This window comes from Gadus morhua, chromosome 15 (genome assembly GCF_902167405.1).
Source record: "Gadus morhua chromosome 15, gadMor3.0, whole genome shotgun sequence".
NCBI classification, from domain to species: domain Eukaryota; kingdom Metazoa; phylum Chordata; class Actinopteri; order Gadiformes; family Gadidae; genus Gadus; species Gadus morhua.
In genome coordinates, this window is record NC_044062.1 from 13,907,094 (window position 1) to 13,921,053 (window position 13,960).

The 13,960-nt window shown below is 44.9% G+C and overlaps 1 protein-coding gene across 2 annotated transcripts in view; it reads right to left on the reverse strand.

Annotated features, from left to right (window-relative positions):
• sorcs3b (sortilin related VPS10 domain containing receptor 3b) overlaps nt 1–13,960 on the reverse strand; it is a 46,484-nt gene that overhangs the window by 3,279 nt on the left and 29,245 nt on the right. For both annotated transcript variants that reach the window (XM_030379896.1, XM_030379895.1), the window contains exons 13-26: nt 13,328–13,419; nt 12,377–12,484; nt 11,541–11,658; nt 10,862–10,995; nt 9,505–9,618; nt 8,530–8,701; nt 6,872–7,058; nt 5,577–5,710; nt 5,110–5,233; nt 4,334–4,446; nt 2,500–2,634; nt 2,109–2,208; nt 824–929; nt 206–366 (exon numbers count right to left, since the gene is read on the reverse strand). In XM_030379896.1, coding sequence (XP_030235756.1) covers nt 206–366; nt 824–929; nt 2,109–2,208; nt 2,500–2,634; nt 4,334–4,446; nt 5,110–5,233; nt 5,577–5,710; nt 6,872–7,058; nt 8,530–8,701; nt 9,505–9,618; nt 10,862–10,995; nt 11,541–11,658; nt 12,377–12,484; nt 13,328–13,419 — 1,798 coding nt within the window. The remainder of the gene's footprint in view (nt 1–205; nt 367–823; nt 930–2,108; nt 2,209–2,499; nt 2,635–4,333; nt 4,447–5,109; nt 5,234–5,576; nt 5,711–6,871; nt 7,059–8,529; nt 8,702–9,504; nt 9,619–10,861; nt 10,996–11,540; nt 11,659–12,376; nt 12,485–13,327; nt 13,420–13,960) is intronic.

Genomic DNA, 13,960 nt, shown 5'->3' on the forward strand with positions numbered 1-13,960 from the left:
CACATTCCCTGCCTAAATCTCCAGATGTTTCCCTTGATCGCCATTTTAGCCACTGTTCCAATTGCTCAACACTGCCGCTCGAAGCTACAAGGAAGAAATATAATCATCTTATTAGAAAAAGAGTTAGCCTTAGAACAAAGCCTTAGAAGTGCTTCATTCTAGATTTAGGGAACTCCATCCTAGATTAAGGGAGCTTCACACCTACCTCTGCTCCTTATCTCCAGTTCTTTCTCCAGGAGGTCCTTCTGGGAGGGGAACTCGCTGAGCTTGACCTTTGACATGCTGTCGTTCTGACCCACCGTGCTGATCACTTCCGGGTCCTTCTCCTGGCTGTCTTCGGCCTGCACGTGAATCCAGGGGATTTTCCTAACCACAGAAATAGTGAAATGATAACAATGATGATAATAATGATAATCTGGTAGCGCTTATAAGGGTACATTTATCAACCCTTAATAAGCATTACTTAATACAGTTATAAGCATTATTCTTTAGTGCAGGCATTTGTAAGGGTTCATGAGTAACCCTAGTCCTACAAATCAGACTCCAGCTGATCTCCAGCTCATTCAAGCTCAACCAATCATTTTGTTGGTAGCTGGGATCTGTGCATAGTTGGCAAACACAAACTCGGCGAGCAATAGCAAACTTTAAAAAAGTGTCTAAAGGCTTCTAAACAACAGTGTAAACTGGCAACTGTAGAAATACACACAATGTTTTCGTCGGTTGATAAGTTCCATAAAAAAGATCCTTTCAACGCTAGAGATCAAAACATATGGGTGTGAGGCTACAAGACGCTGTTGAAATGAGTAGGCACACGGCAGGACACCTTTTAAACTTGTAGATGAAGAACGCTGCGAGGCCCACGGACACCACCGACAGCAGCATGAGCAGGGCGGGCCCACTGTGGATGGACCCCGGATCCACATGAGGCGCTGGAAAAAAGGCAGAAAAATCCAATAAGGTGATGTTTGCGCGGTATAATATACAGACTTCTGAGTCGGACATGTTTAGATGTGTGATTGAAAAATAATTGTCTTCTTTTTTAATTACTTTGGGGACGACCTAGGGGGCCTCTTTAAATAATTATCCCCAGGGGCCAAAGGACACTCCCTCCCCAGGGCTCCCACATACAGAGGTTCTTTGCTTAGTCATGTTTTTTTAAAGTGCTGAGGCGTGATATTGAAATCCCAGGTCCTTCCCACCCTCCCAATCCACCCCCCTCCTTCCACCTAGAAGATGCCCATGAAGGGTGTGACCTTTGGGGATCATCTCTGAAGGCCCTCCGGACCTTTTGTATTCCGACAACCAATGAAGACGGATCTGCTGGTGGATGAAAAGGGTAAAGCCGACACCGGCCCCGCTTGTCCACGCGCTTTAGCCATATGCTAATATCGCATTGACCGACCCCGGTTGAATATCAAATACCTTGCGTGTCAATCATCACATTGATCACCTGTTTTCACAGAGACCTGATATCCAAAGTGTGCCCCGCCTACATAATGTATTTGACGAGACACGGCCAGGGTTAGGGTTAGGGAGAGATCGAGGGAGGCGTCCACATTTTATGGTAAGTTGTGTTTATTTACGATAACTGTCAGGGGAAAAGTTGATTCAGTGCATGAGGGGGCAATACGGGGCCTTGTAAAACAAAGATGAAATGCATAAATAAATAAATAATACATGTCATAACATCCTCGAGATAACAGATGAATCTTAGCAGATTGTGTGTGTGTGTGTGTGTGTGTGTGTGTGTGTGTGTGTGTGTGTGTGTGTGTGTGTGTGTGTGTGTGTGTGTGTGTGTGTGTGTGTGTGTGTGTGTAAGAGTTGTTTCTTCGGAGGTGATGTTGGTGCTGTTAGGGTTAGGTTTCGTGGTGGAAAGGAGTCTTTTTGTTAAGGTGTTTGATTCCCAGCTACATCCTTGGTTTAATCCCTACTGTACGCTGACTAAGCTGTAGGCATCATTGATAATGAAGGATACACCAGCTGCCCGAGCTACTCCTGAATAACTTGTATCTGAATTCACTTAGAGTGGATATGGATGAGAGCGTCTGTTTATCGACTTAATAGTAAGTCTGAGAACGTATTTTATTTTGCTTTAAAAACAAACTCACCCAGTGTTTGTTGCGTCATGTACACAATGATGCGTACTTCAGGCTTCAGCTCAAACTGGATCAAGCCTTGGTTCAGGACGTTGATGAACGTGTCAGACACCTGTTTGAGGTCATCAAAACACAGACACACACACATACACAAATTACGCATACACACATACAAAGAGTCAAACCCCAGACAATAATATTTAGTGGTAAAATGAGCAGAACACAAATGGCCTAGGCAGGTTTATTCATTCAGCACACTTCAAGCACAAGGTCTTTCACAGTGTGTCTCATGGGCGAGGACAATTTTTTAACATTAAAAGGACAATCCTTAAACAACATCCAGACAGAGCTAAGCTTAACCGCAGTCATGCCCTTGAAGGACTTTCACAAAATGTCTCCGTACCCTCTCCAGCGCTTCCTGTGTGCTCTTCTTGTGCTCAGACTGCGTGTGCGTGTCAGGCAGAATGAACAGCTCCCCTACAGTCGGGAGGCCAGGGTACAGCGACACCAGGAGCCGGTCCGCTGGGAAGCCGGACGCCTGCATCCACAAGTTACCATAGGATAAAGATAACAGAAGGATAAGGTTAAGAGTACAAGTAACTTCTCGTTACTGGCCCCTTTGGCCGGTAAGTAAACTGCAGCCTGCTCAAGCTCTTGCATTCAAAGCATTGATTGAGACAATAACTGTACGTCCACACCAGAAGCGAATTGAGCTACCAAATTGCCGCAAGTCATTCACTTTCTATGGGCAAGAGCGACCAAAGCGACCAAAGCGACCAACGCTACCAGCGGCCAAAGTTGAGCGACCAGAGCGTCCAAAAAAAGTTGAAAACTGTTGACGTGTTTCAGCGGCAAAACACTGACAGCCAATCGGAATGTAGACGCTCTTCGCTTGCGTGGATCCCCGGGAACACCGGCAGGCACTTTTGAATTGTACGTCATGAGCGACTTGAGCGACCAAAGCGAACAGAAATATTCGCAGCCAAACTTTATGAGCTTCTGGTGTGGACGCACAGTAACAATCATAAACCAATGTCAATTTTCATCATAAATCAAAACATAACGGTAGTTAAAATTCAGACAATGGGAGTGGCATGAGTATAACATCTTATATAATGCACATCAAATGTACAAATGATGCTATGAAAGAACTGACATTTTAGACATCATTTCCTTCCTATTTTCCTTGCGAACCCTGCCAAAAAAAACCTGGTCCAAACTAAATAGAAATCAGCCCACAGGCAGCAGGGAGAGTCGGGTAAGGTCACATTTCTTGACATGATTAAAAAACTGATGGGAGGGGTTGGAGGGTCGGTTCTCTATTTTTCACACATATAGATTTTTTTTCCTATATATTATACATTTTAGCTTCTAATTTAAAGTTGTACAGCCGGCAAGTTTTCCGTGCCAGCATCTCACTACACATAAATTGAGATTGGAGAATACAGTCTTTACAACTTTAGCCGGATACTCCAAGGAAGGACAGCCTTTTCCAACATTATTCTTTAATAATCAGAACCTTCTTGAATAACACTGTGGAGATGCAGTGAAACAGCCGGTAGCAGTGAATTCTTTTCCCATCGCGTAGCGACAAACACTAAAGGATTCTGCATAAAAAAGATGAGGCTGCCTGTGCAAAATACATGACCACCGGAAGCGTCTGGGCAGCATAACAACTGCTCCTCTCTCTCCTCCCTCAGATGGACTGATTGATGAGTGAGTTCAGTGAGTTTATATCTTATTGGTTGATGGATTTACTTATGGGTTAATTGGTTTTTTGATACACTTTGTGACAAACTGATTTATTGATTGATTTAACAATTAATTGATGGTTAATTGAGTCATTAATTAATGGACTGGTTTAGAGCATTGTAAAATGCAACATTGCCCTTTGGACGCGCCAGGATGTGACATATGAGTCATATTGACAAGCATTTTAGAAGCCATTAGAGAAACTGCTGCTGCAGATCGTGGCCCCTGAAGGGCCATGGGTGGAGGGGGTGACAGGGGGGTCCAGGTTTACACGGGGTGACTGGGTGTAGGGGGACAGGGTGTACAGGGGGGAGTCCAGGTGTACCCGGGGGGACCGGGTGTATGAGGGGGTCTACCAGGGGGTGACTGGCTGTATGAGGGGGTCTCCCAGGGGGTGACTGGGTGTTTGAGGGGGTCTACCAGGGGGTGACCAGGTGTATAATGGGGTTTTCCAGGGGGTGACTGAGCATATGAGGGGGCTGTACCTGAGCCAGGGCCCTCCGGACCACCCGCCCCACGTCAGCCCTCCACTCTCCGATGTCCGGGTTGTGGTCGTCGAGCGCCGGCGAGAACGACAGCAGCAGTGACTTGAAGAGCTCTGGTGGGAGGGGCAAAAAACATTTCGGATAAAAAAAAAAGCGTAAAAAAAAACTATGCGTCGTCGAGTTGAATTGCCTCTTTTATAATTAGATTTCTGAATAATCCCTGCATGTAGTTTAAGTGTGTCTTTTATTTTCGGGGAGTCAAAGTTAATTGCTGTCGGAGATACGGTGTTCACGGAGCGTGACATTCTGCTCATTAGACATGGCCTGTGTTTGACATTAACACGGCAGCGCTTTCAACGTAAGCGCTTCGCTTCAAGTGCTTCCTTTTTCCTTTTTGCATATTCATGTTCACATCGATTGCCCCCTTCCCAATTAAAAGGTTATTCTGCAATTTTATTACTCACTCCCTCTCTATCTCTCTCTCTCTCTGTCCCTCTGTCTCTCTCTCCCTCTGTCTCTCTCTCTGTCACTCTCTCTCTCCATCTCTCTGTCAATCTCACTCTCTCTCTCTCTCCATCTCTCTGTCTGTCTCTCCATATCTCTGTCACTCTATGTCTCTCTCTCTCTCTGTCTCTCTCTCTCTCTCTCTCTGTCTCTCCGTCTCTCTCTCTCTCTCTCTCTCTCTCTCTCTCTCTCTCTCTCTCTCTCTCTCTCTCTCTCTCTCTCTCTCTCTCTCTCTCTCTGTCTCTCTCTCCATGTGTGTCTCTCTAGCTCACCTTTGACGGTTATACGTTTTGAGTCCTGGATGACGACTCCCCCGGAGGACAGCTGCACTGTCACCTTACTGGTCCCCTCGCTCTGGAAGGTGTGCGACACTGTTCCCTCCAAGGTTATCCGGGGCTTTTGTTGTTGTTGTTGTTTTTGGTGTTTTTTTTGTCAAACGGTAGAAGGGGAGGAGACAAAAAGCCAAAGTGAAATATTTACATTTTAGTTAGGATATATTGTCGTTTTTCTAATTTCAGATTTTTACCTTTTTGTTTTTATTTTCTTTTTAAGCAAAGGGTGAGTGGGGGGGTCGCGACCCAAACCAACTGCATTCAAACAGCCACACATTCTGTTATTTTATTTTTCCGTTCATCGGAAGCTTGGCTGGAGCCAAGCGTCAGCAGAGAATAGTCCTCGGCATCAGACCAGAGAGGACGGGGGGAGGTGGGCGGCGGGGGATGTTGATGGCGATCGTTACCTCGGAGCTGTTGTCGAACCACCAGAAGAAGGTGAGTGTTCTGGAGTGGCTGGGCCACACCACGGCGGTCAGGTTGACCTCCCTCTGCCTGCTCACCACCATGGGGGCTGAGAGGTGAACACGCTCCACTGGACCTAAGGCGCGCACACACATATACATTACACACACACACACATATATATATATATATATGCACACACACATACACTATACACACACACACATCAAATATACACACACAGACACAAAAACAAACACACGCATTGACGCCGACTCACAAAATATGCGCACAAACCCACCCACATACATTATACACACACATTCCACACATGCATTATAAACAAAGATCTATAAACACATTATATATACAAACACACACACACACACACACATTCACACACCAACCCCAACACACATTCACACATGCACACACTATGCACACAAACCCACACACATTTGCTTACAGCGTCAACAACTAGCAAGACAGACAAACTACCTCCAAAGATGTTTATCCACCACAATGGAATATATAAATACAGTATATACAGTGGACGCAGTTGAGCACTCTACAAAAAGAGTCAAAGCTCACAAGGCTCCAGGGTTTTTTTATTTTTCCTGAAATGAAAATTGATTCCTTGTTAACTAAAACAGCTGGAAAATCCATGAAATGATCGACAGCCACAGGTTGAGGCCAGCAGCGAGAAATGAGAAGATATAAATCTAATGTTTCATTTAATTTGTTTATGAAATTTTGAGCCACTCTTCAACCCATGATTGAGTTTGTTTGCGATTGTATGATAAAGCCAGACTGCAAACTAAGTGGAAAGTCCAAAGTTTACCCACACACGCACAGCTCTGGACTTTCCAGCCAGATGGACTGTTACGAGGGCTGAAGAGATGGAGGGTCCTGATTTCCAACTTATTGGAAATTACCCAATTAAATTTATCGTATAGACCCAAATATCAAAAAATAAATATTCTGTTTAATATTTCCGTCGTCTTTGATACCCAATCCACACACGCACCCAGTGAGATAAATCAGACCAAAGGAATCAAACACAGATTGGTAAAGACGAGGCCTTTAACTAATCATTTATCTTTTTCGATTCCACAGTATGTAGTGGAAACTGCGGCCAAAGTCAAACTCCAACTCTGTTTATTTTTTAAATCGATTCTCAGCATTGAAGCGAATTGGAATCGAGAATCGACTCCCCGTCGGTCGACCTCTCCATTATCTCCACCATGGCCAGAGTGACTCAGCGGGAGATTTCATCTCTCTCCCTGTGGGGACGTACTGGTGATGTGTAGGAACAGCGTGCTGCTGTCGGACCCCTGGCTGTTCTCGGCGAGCGCGGTCACCCTGTAGATCCCGGTGGCGCTGTAGACGTGCTTGATGCCGTCGCTGGTGCGGCTCAGGTTGGAGTATGTGATCTTAATGCCGTCCCCAAAGTGCAGCTGGATGTGGGTCTTCTGAGAATCCCCCTTTCAGGCCCAGAGATAAAGGACAAGGGGTGTCTGTCAGATGGGCTTAGGGCTGGATTCCCCTTCCCAGACTGGGAGCTGAGTGGACACCACTTAAGGGTGGAGATGTACTTCAGGAGAAATGTGTCAGAAATATTTTTATATTTTGGGAGGAAATAAATACATGAGGGAGACAGCAACGGGGAGGCTGACTCGGACGGAAAGATGACAAACTAAAGTCTGGGAGATGTTTAAGAAGAAAAGTTCCATCGTATGGTGCCATGAATACCACTTATTAACATTATGAAATATTTTATAGTGATACATGATGCATCAGTATTATAGGATCGATACTCTCACATCTCTAACTATGAATATGCTAATATTAAAAAATATATTTATATACTCTGAACAGGGGAGTTATAGCTAACACTTTATAATAAGGTGCCCTAATAAATTGCAAACTCAAAAGTCATTACCTAACCCTTTTTTTTTATAGTTCTTAATTGTTACTAAAATATCTATTTGGAACAAGTTAATCGTTTTTTCATCATTAATTAAATATTAGTTGTTTGCATAACCCTAACCCAACCCTAACACACGGACTTAACCCTAACACACTGCCCTAACCCTAACACACGGCCCTAACCCTTACCCTAACACACGGCCCTAACCCTAACACACGGCCCTAACCCTAACACACTGCCCTAATCTTAACACACGGCCCTAACCCTTACCCTAACACACGGCCCTAGCCCTAACCCTAACCATAACACACGGCCCTAACCCTAACACACGACCCTAACCCTAACCAGCGACACTCTGTGGTCAGTGAAAAAAAACAATTAACTTGTGCCAAATAGATATTTTAGTAACAGTTAACAAATATTAACAAAGGGTTAGGTAATGACTAGTTTTCTATTTATTATGGCACCTTATTATAAAGTGTTACCGAGTTATATAATATTGGGAAATTGATACCACATATTCACCAATTAAAAAATATATATACACATAAAGAATCCCATTTTAAGTTGTCTACATAGGTAGCCAAGGCCGAGAATATCCTAAAGCGGGAGTTGGTATGGTCTGACTCTAGAGTCCCCCATAGGTGGTACAGTCCGTCTTTAGATGGTACAGTCTTTCTATGGGTGCTGTGTTCCGTCTAAAGCCCAGTCTACCCAGGCCAACTATAGATGGTACAGAAAATACATGTAACAGTCCTATGTGGTACAGTCTGACTATGGATGTTTCAGTCAGACCATAGGTAGCAATTTGTATATAGATGGTACTGTCCAACTATAGAATATACAGTCTGTCTATAGCTGGTAGAGTCTGACTATAGGTGGTACAGTTCATCTTAAACCCTGTCTTGGTGGCATAGTCAGTGGTATAGTCTAAGGTAGTCTTTAGGTGGGACAGTCTGTCTTTAGATGGTACAGTCTGTCTCTAGATGGTGCAGTCCGTCTTAAGGTGGTCCAGCCCCTCTTACCTGGTCCAGCCGCACCAGGAAGGTGACGTTGGTCCCGGCGGGCGCAGCCAGCTCCCCCTGGCTGGTGGACAGGCGCAGGCCCCGGGGGGGGCTGGGCTGACAGGCCTGCCTCCTGGGGGAGAACACGCTCCTCCCTCCCTCCTTGCAGTTATTGGACAAAACCTTTCGATACCTTTACCAGAGAGACAACATCAATACCAACTCTGAGTCAATAACAACAACAACAACAACAAAAGCCGGGTTGTTGTTTTTACTCTTTCTTCTTCTGTCTTTTAATACACAGCCCTGGGTGGACGGGGGAAGCTCAAAGCTGTTGTATTTTCTCCCTTCCACTCGCTCTCCTGTGGATGCATCTGATGTAAAACATGACCCATATTTCTGTGAATGTTACGAAGTTGCAGGTGGTGTACATCAAGGGTACTAGAGGAGACTAGACTCACACTCATTGGTAGTAGATAGAGGGTAGTCAACTCGACAAGACTCAGTGGCAGTAGATAGAGGGTACTAGAGGAGACTAGACTCAGTGGCAGTTGATAGAGGGTAGTCAACTAGACTAGACTCAGTGGCAGTAGATAGAGGTAACTAGAGGAGACTAGACTCAAACTCAGTGGTAGTAGATGAAGGGTAGTAGACTAGACTAGACTCAGATTCAGTAGATGGAGGGTAGTAGACTAGACGAGCCTCAGTGGTAGTAGATGAAGGGTAGTAGACTAGACTCAGATTCAGTAGATGGAGGGTAGTAGACTAGACGAGCCTCAGTGGTAGTAGATGGAGGGTAGTAGACTAGACTAGACTCAGATTCAGCAGATCGAGGGTAGTAGACTTGACTAGCCTCAGTGGTAGTAGATGGAGGGTAGCTCACTAGAATCATACTAATTAGATGAAGGGTAGTTAACTAGACTCAGATTCATTACATAGAGGGTAGTTCATTTGACTCAGACTCAGTAGATGGACGGTAGTAGACTGGATGCTCACCCGGTGCTGTTGAGGAAGCTCTGGCTGGTGCTGCAGCTCTTAGTGGTGGTGTTGGGATTAAACCAGAAGGCAGGGGAACATTTCCCGTCCGATTGGCGGTCGAAGCCATAATCGCTGCCAAAACAACACTCAATCAATGCGACCCAAGCCACGCTAATGGAATAATTACAGCCACAGCGTTGGTAGCAGGGGCGATACATCATGGGTTCATGACTCGATAAGGGCGACGACTAGACACGCGACAAGAAGCAAAGATCAAAAGGAATTTAGGGACAGATGGATAAAAGATATTTAAAATGCATTTAGCAGTTCACTTATTATTAATGAAATTCGAACAAGTCATTTAACATTATGCTAATTTCAAGACGCTTCGCAGAGTTACTAACCTACATCTAAGATTTGCATACTTCTAATTAATTCTCCTGACAGGCAGGCATATTATAAATTTATCATTTTATGTGTATCTATTATATATACACATTCATTTATGTGTATATATATATATATATATATATATATATATATACACATAAATGAATTTTATCCCAGGTTCATGGGATTTGTTCAGTCAGGGATAATAGACCAATCTTCATTACAGAATAGTCTAGTAGGTAGTCAAACCCCCAACATTTGCCTACTAACTGTAGGCCTCCTTGAGCGAGATTCCCTCCCCGACCTACCTGATCCTTAATGGCATTGGTCTAAAATAACTCACTCTAAGACGCTTCTGCTAATCGCCTGCATTGTCAATTATTAAACATGTGAACCGTTAGTGAAGATGGATGGATGAAGGAGATAGTGGGGAGAACATGCACCCCACTGCTATGGCTATTGCAGAGGGGGGTGAAAAACACTGGACTTGGATTGTGGAGGAGGGGTATTTTCAGGGTATTTTCAGATGACTGAAGGAGCACTTTGAGATTATTATTTACTCCTGGGATATGCCCTTCATCACAACAATAATCTAGATAAGCGGAACAGAATGTGTGGCGAAGTCTGGATTCGGACACATTTTAACAAGAGGAAGACACACTTTGGAATCCCCCTATGGGACAGTCCTCTGCAGTGGACCCGTCCTACCCTGCCTGGAGCAGCGCCCCACAGGGGACCCCCGGGGCCCCAGCTCCAGGGTATAGGGCCCGCGCCTTGTCTACGGTCGGCGGGGCGGACGTGTTAACTTGCATGTTCTGCGGTGTGCCCGTAAGGGAGCCCGCGTGTACACGGGGAGAACATTTATGCAAGAATACATGAATACACACACGAGTGAATGGATGAATGAATGATGCATGAAATAGAATGAATACATTTTGCCTTATGATGACATTGTTTCCAGAAGGGGGACATGAGGGGGATTTACCACTCAAAGTCGTAGGATCTGCAGGGGCAGGGCTCAGAGGAGTAGATCCTGGAGTAGTCCTGGGTCAGCATGCAGCGGTTACCAGGCCGCCGCTTCATGTACACCTGCTTCTCCCCCATCACACACGGCTCGGCCTGGGGGGAGGAGGGAGGGGGAGGTAGGGGAGGGAAAGAGAGGAGATGGAATGAGGGGAGAGACGGAAAGGGAGATAGGGAGGAAAGGAGAAGGAAATAGGGGAAGAGAGAAAGGGTGGAATAGAGAAAGAAAGGCGGGGAGAAGAAAAGGACAGAAGGAAGGAAGGATGAACAAATATGAAGAAAGGATGATCGAAACAAGGAAAAGAATCGATGCAGGTATAAAAAAGGAAAAAATAAAGACAGACAAAAAGAAAGATATAGGGGAGCATTCAAGAAATCAACAGGGGAAGACAGAGAAGAAGAAAAAAAGGACGAGGTGATGAAAAAGACAGACATAAGTAGACCAAGAAATATATAGGGGGAGATGAAGAAGGAAAAGAACGAAGGCGAACAGAAAATACATGTTGTTAGAAGGACCACCACTGTCATGCGACCATCAGCGGGATTATGCTGTCAACCCCCACCGAGTGTCTCTTGATGGTGACACGACAAAAAGGCATAAAACTCGATAGCCCTCCACATGTCAAGAGGAGGTGCGTTACCTTGTTGTGTAAGTGCCATGTCTGGTAATCACCGTCCATACAGCGCCGGCTGAAGATGCCCTTGTAGTCGATCTTGATCAGCTGCCACTCCGATCGGTGGCTGAAGTGTCCAAAAAACCTGTGGGGGGGGAAACGGACAAGACCACATGAAATGGGAGATCCCTTCCCATTTATAGAGGGCTGGTGTGGGATCATGGCCCCGTATCTGGACGGAGTGGGGGGTGACAACGTAACCAGTCGTTATTATTGTCGACGACTTGTCAAGGCTGGGATGAGGCTCAGGAGATAACAAGGGCTTTTAAAAAATGGTTTTATTCCCGAGGTGAAAACAACACAAGAGACGTAGCTTAGCGACAGCCCTTGGTATAAAGTGGTGTGAGCTCGGCATGGGGTCTATTTCTAGCCGAGCCACACACCGCTTAAAAGCCGAACCTATCACACGTGGCAGTATCGTACCAAACAAGACTATTTTGGTCTAAAGTTCATGGAGAGAAAAAATACGATAAATCTTGGCTCTGGTTCTAGCTGCTGGCTGTGTTTGGTGGCATTTAAAATCGAGTGTAGGGTAGCCAGCTTGTTCAACTCCCAGTCAGAAAGGTGCTGGGATCAATCCCCCGATTTCCGCGGCTTAACCCGTTTGAAGTTCTTGAGACAGATGCCCTACCAGCCCCACCTGCTCCTTAATGACCTCCCTCCACCCTCAAGGAAAGGCTCTTTTTGGATAAAAGACTCCACTAAAGGACTTAAATAATAAATCGTCATTTCAGCTCAGCAGCGCTTCTGCAGTGCGATTGGTTTGTTCTGATGGTGGAGTGATCTGGGTTCTGTGATCTTACGTGATGATGTGGTTCTCAGCTTCTGGCTCCATCATCACGCCGTCCACATACAGAGGCGCCAGGGAGAAGCTGTGCCGAGTCCATTTCTTCCCTTCATCTAGACTGATCCTATCGGGGACAAAAAGAACAAAGAACAACAAGTTATCAATGCTTAATGTCCTGATTCTAACAGTGGCCTGTGTGTGATTGAATTGTGTATGGTGTAAGGATAATGTAAGGATAGTGTAGGATAATAAAAGTAAACATTAGGCACTATACAATCTTAGATAAAAAAGTTGCTTGGAAATAAAGCCATTTGAACAAATTTGAAAACAGCACAATTCCATGTGAACAGAGTTAATATATAGTAAAACAAAACACCCTTTCTAGAACCTAATTCCTTGAGACTTCAGAGGGAGTGAAAACTGGGGGAAATCAAAGTATAAAGTTTGACAACGAATGTATAAAGGTGTCAACGAAAAGAGAACCTGGGCAACGCATCTCTCATTCTCATATTCCACAATGAAAAACCCTAATTTACATAAAAACTGTGCTGGAATAACAACATCCAAGGGCATAACAAAAGCTGCAACAAAACACCTCCCTCCCTCTCGCAGTGTTCTATAGCGCTGTTGATGCACACAAAGGCACTGATGTGTCAACTGTAATCATACCTTCCTGATCATCGCTTCAACAGCAAAATAAGAAAGAAGTAAACGTTTAATGGGGGGGCGCTGTGAGCTGAGGAGATTCCTCGAGTGGAGGGAAGATTGATTGTCTCCGTGGAAATTGGCAGCAAACAAACACTTGTGCAAAGGTTTACCCCCGACATATTCCCAGCAATGCATCTCTAAAGAAGATAGACTGAATATGAACAAGCCTCGGTGAATGGATACATAGGGCCATATACAGTATAAAAACTATGGTTATTTTCTGAACAAAGTTGACCAGTCCTGAGCTAGTTCCTCTCACCATAAGTGGCGGAGGGGGGTGTTGGAGTGGAGAACGGCCAGCAAAGCACCGCCATTGTCCAGGAACCAAACGCTGTGCTCCTCCTCGAAGATCTGCAAAAAACACACAGTCAAACCTAGCGATCGTTGGTGCTCTTGCACCTCTATGAACATCCTTACTGTACCGACAGCGATATATATGTTTTCACTTTCTTATGACAAATGTACTTATTGTAAGTCGCTTTGGATAAAAGCGTCTGCAGAATGCCCTAAATGTAAATGTCAAAATGTTCAAATCCCAGCAAACACTTGCGATCGGCCATGCGGATCCACCTTCAACATGAATGCACCGTATCTTTGTGTCATAATGGTTCCAAGAAAAGCCTTGCAACCCAAGCTTGTATTTGCTACCAAATCATTTTAACCCTCCACATCACAAGACACACTCATGGGGTACAAAATAATGACTTCATTAGTGTGTTTATATATACAGGGCCTTTGCGAGACCTTTCAAGCATCGTCAATTATTTTGTAATCAAGCATGCATCATCAAGTATCTATAGCTTATAAATGAGCAATCTCCTACAACCCAGCATGCAGTCATCCCCTGAGTAGGTTAGCAACCCCAAGAAACCGCGGCTCTAGATTACTAGCC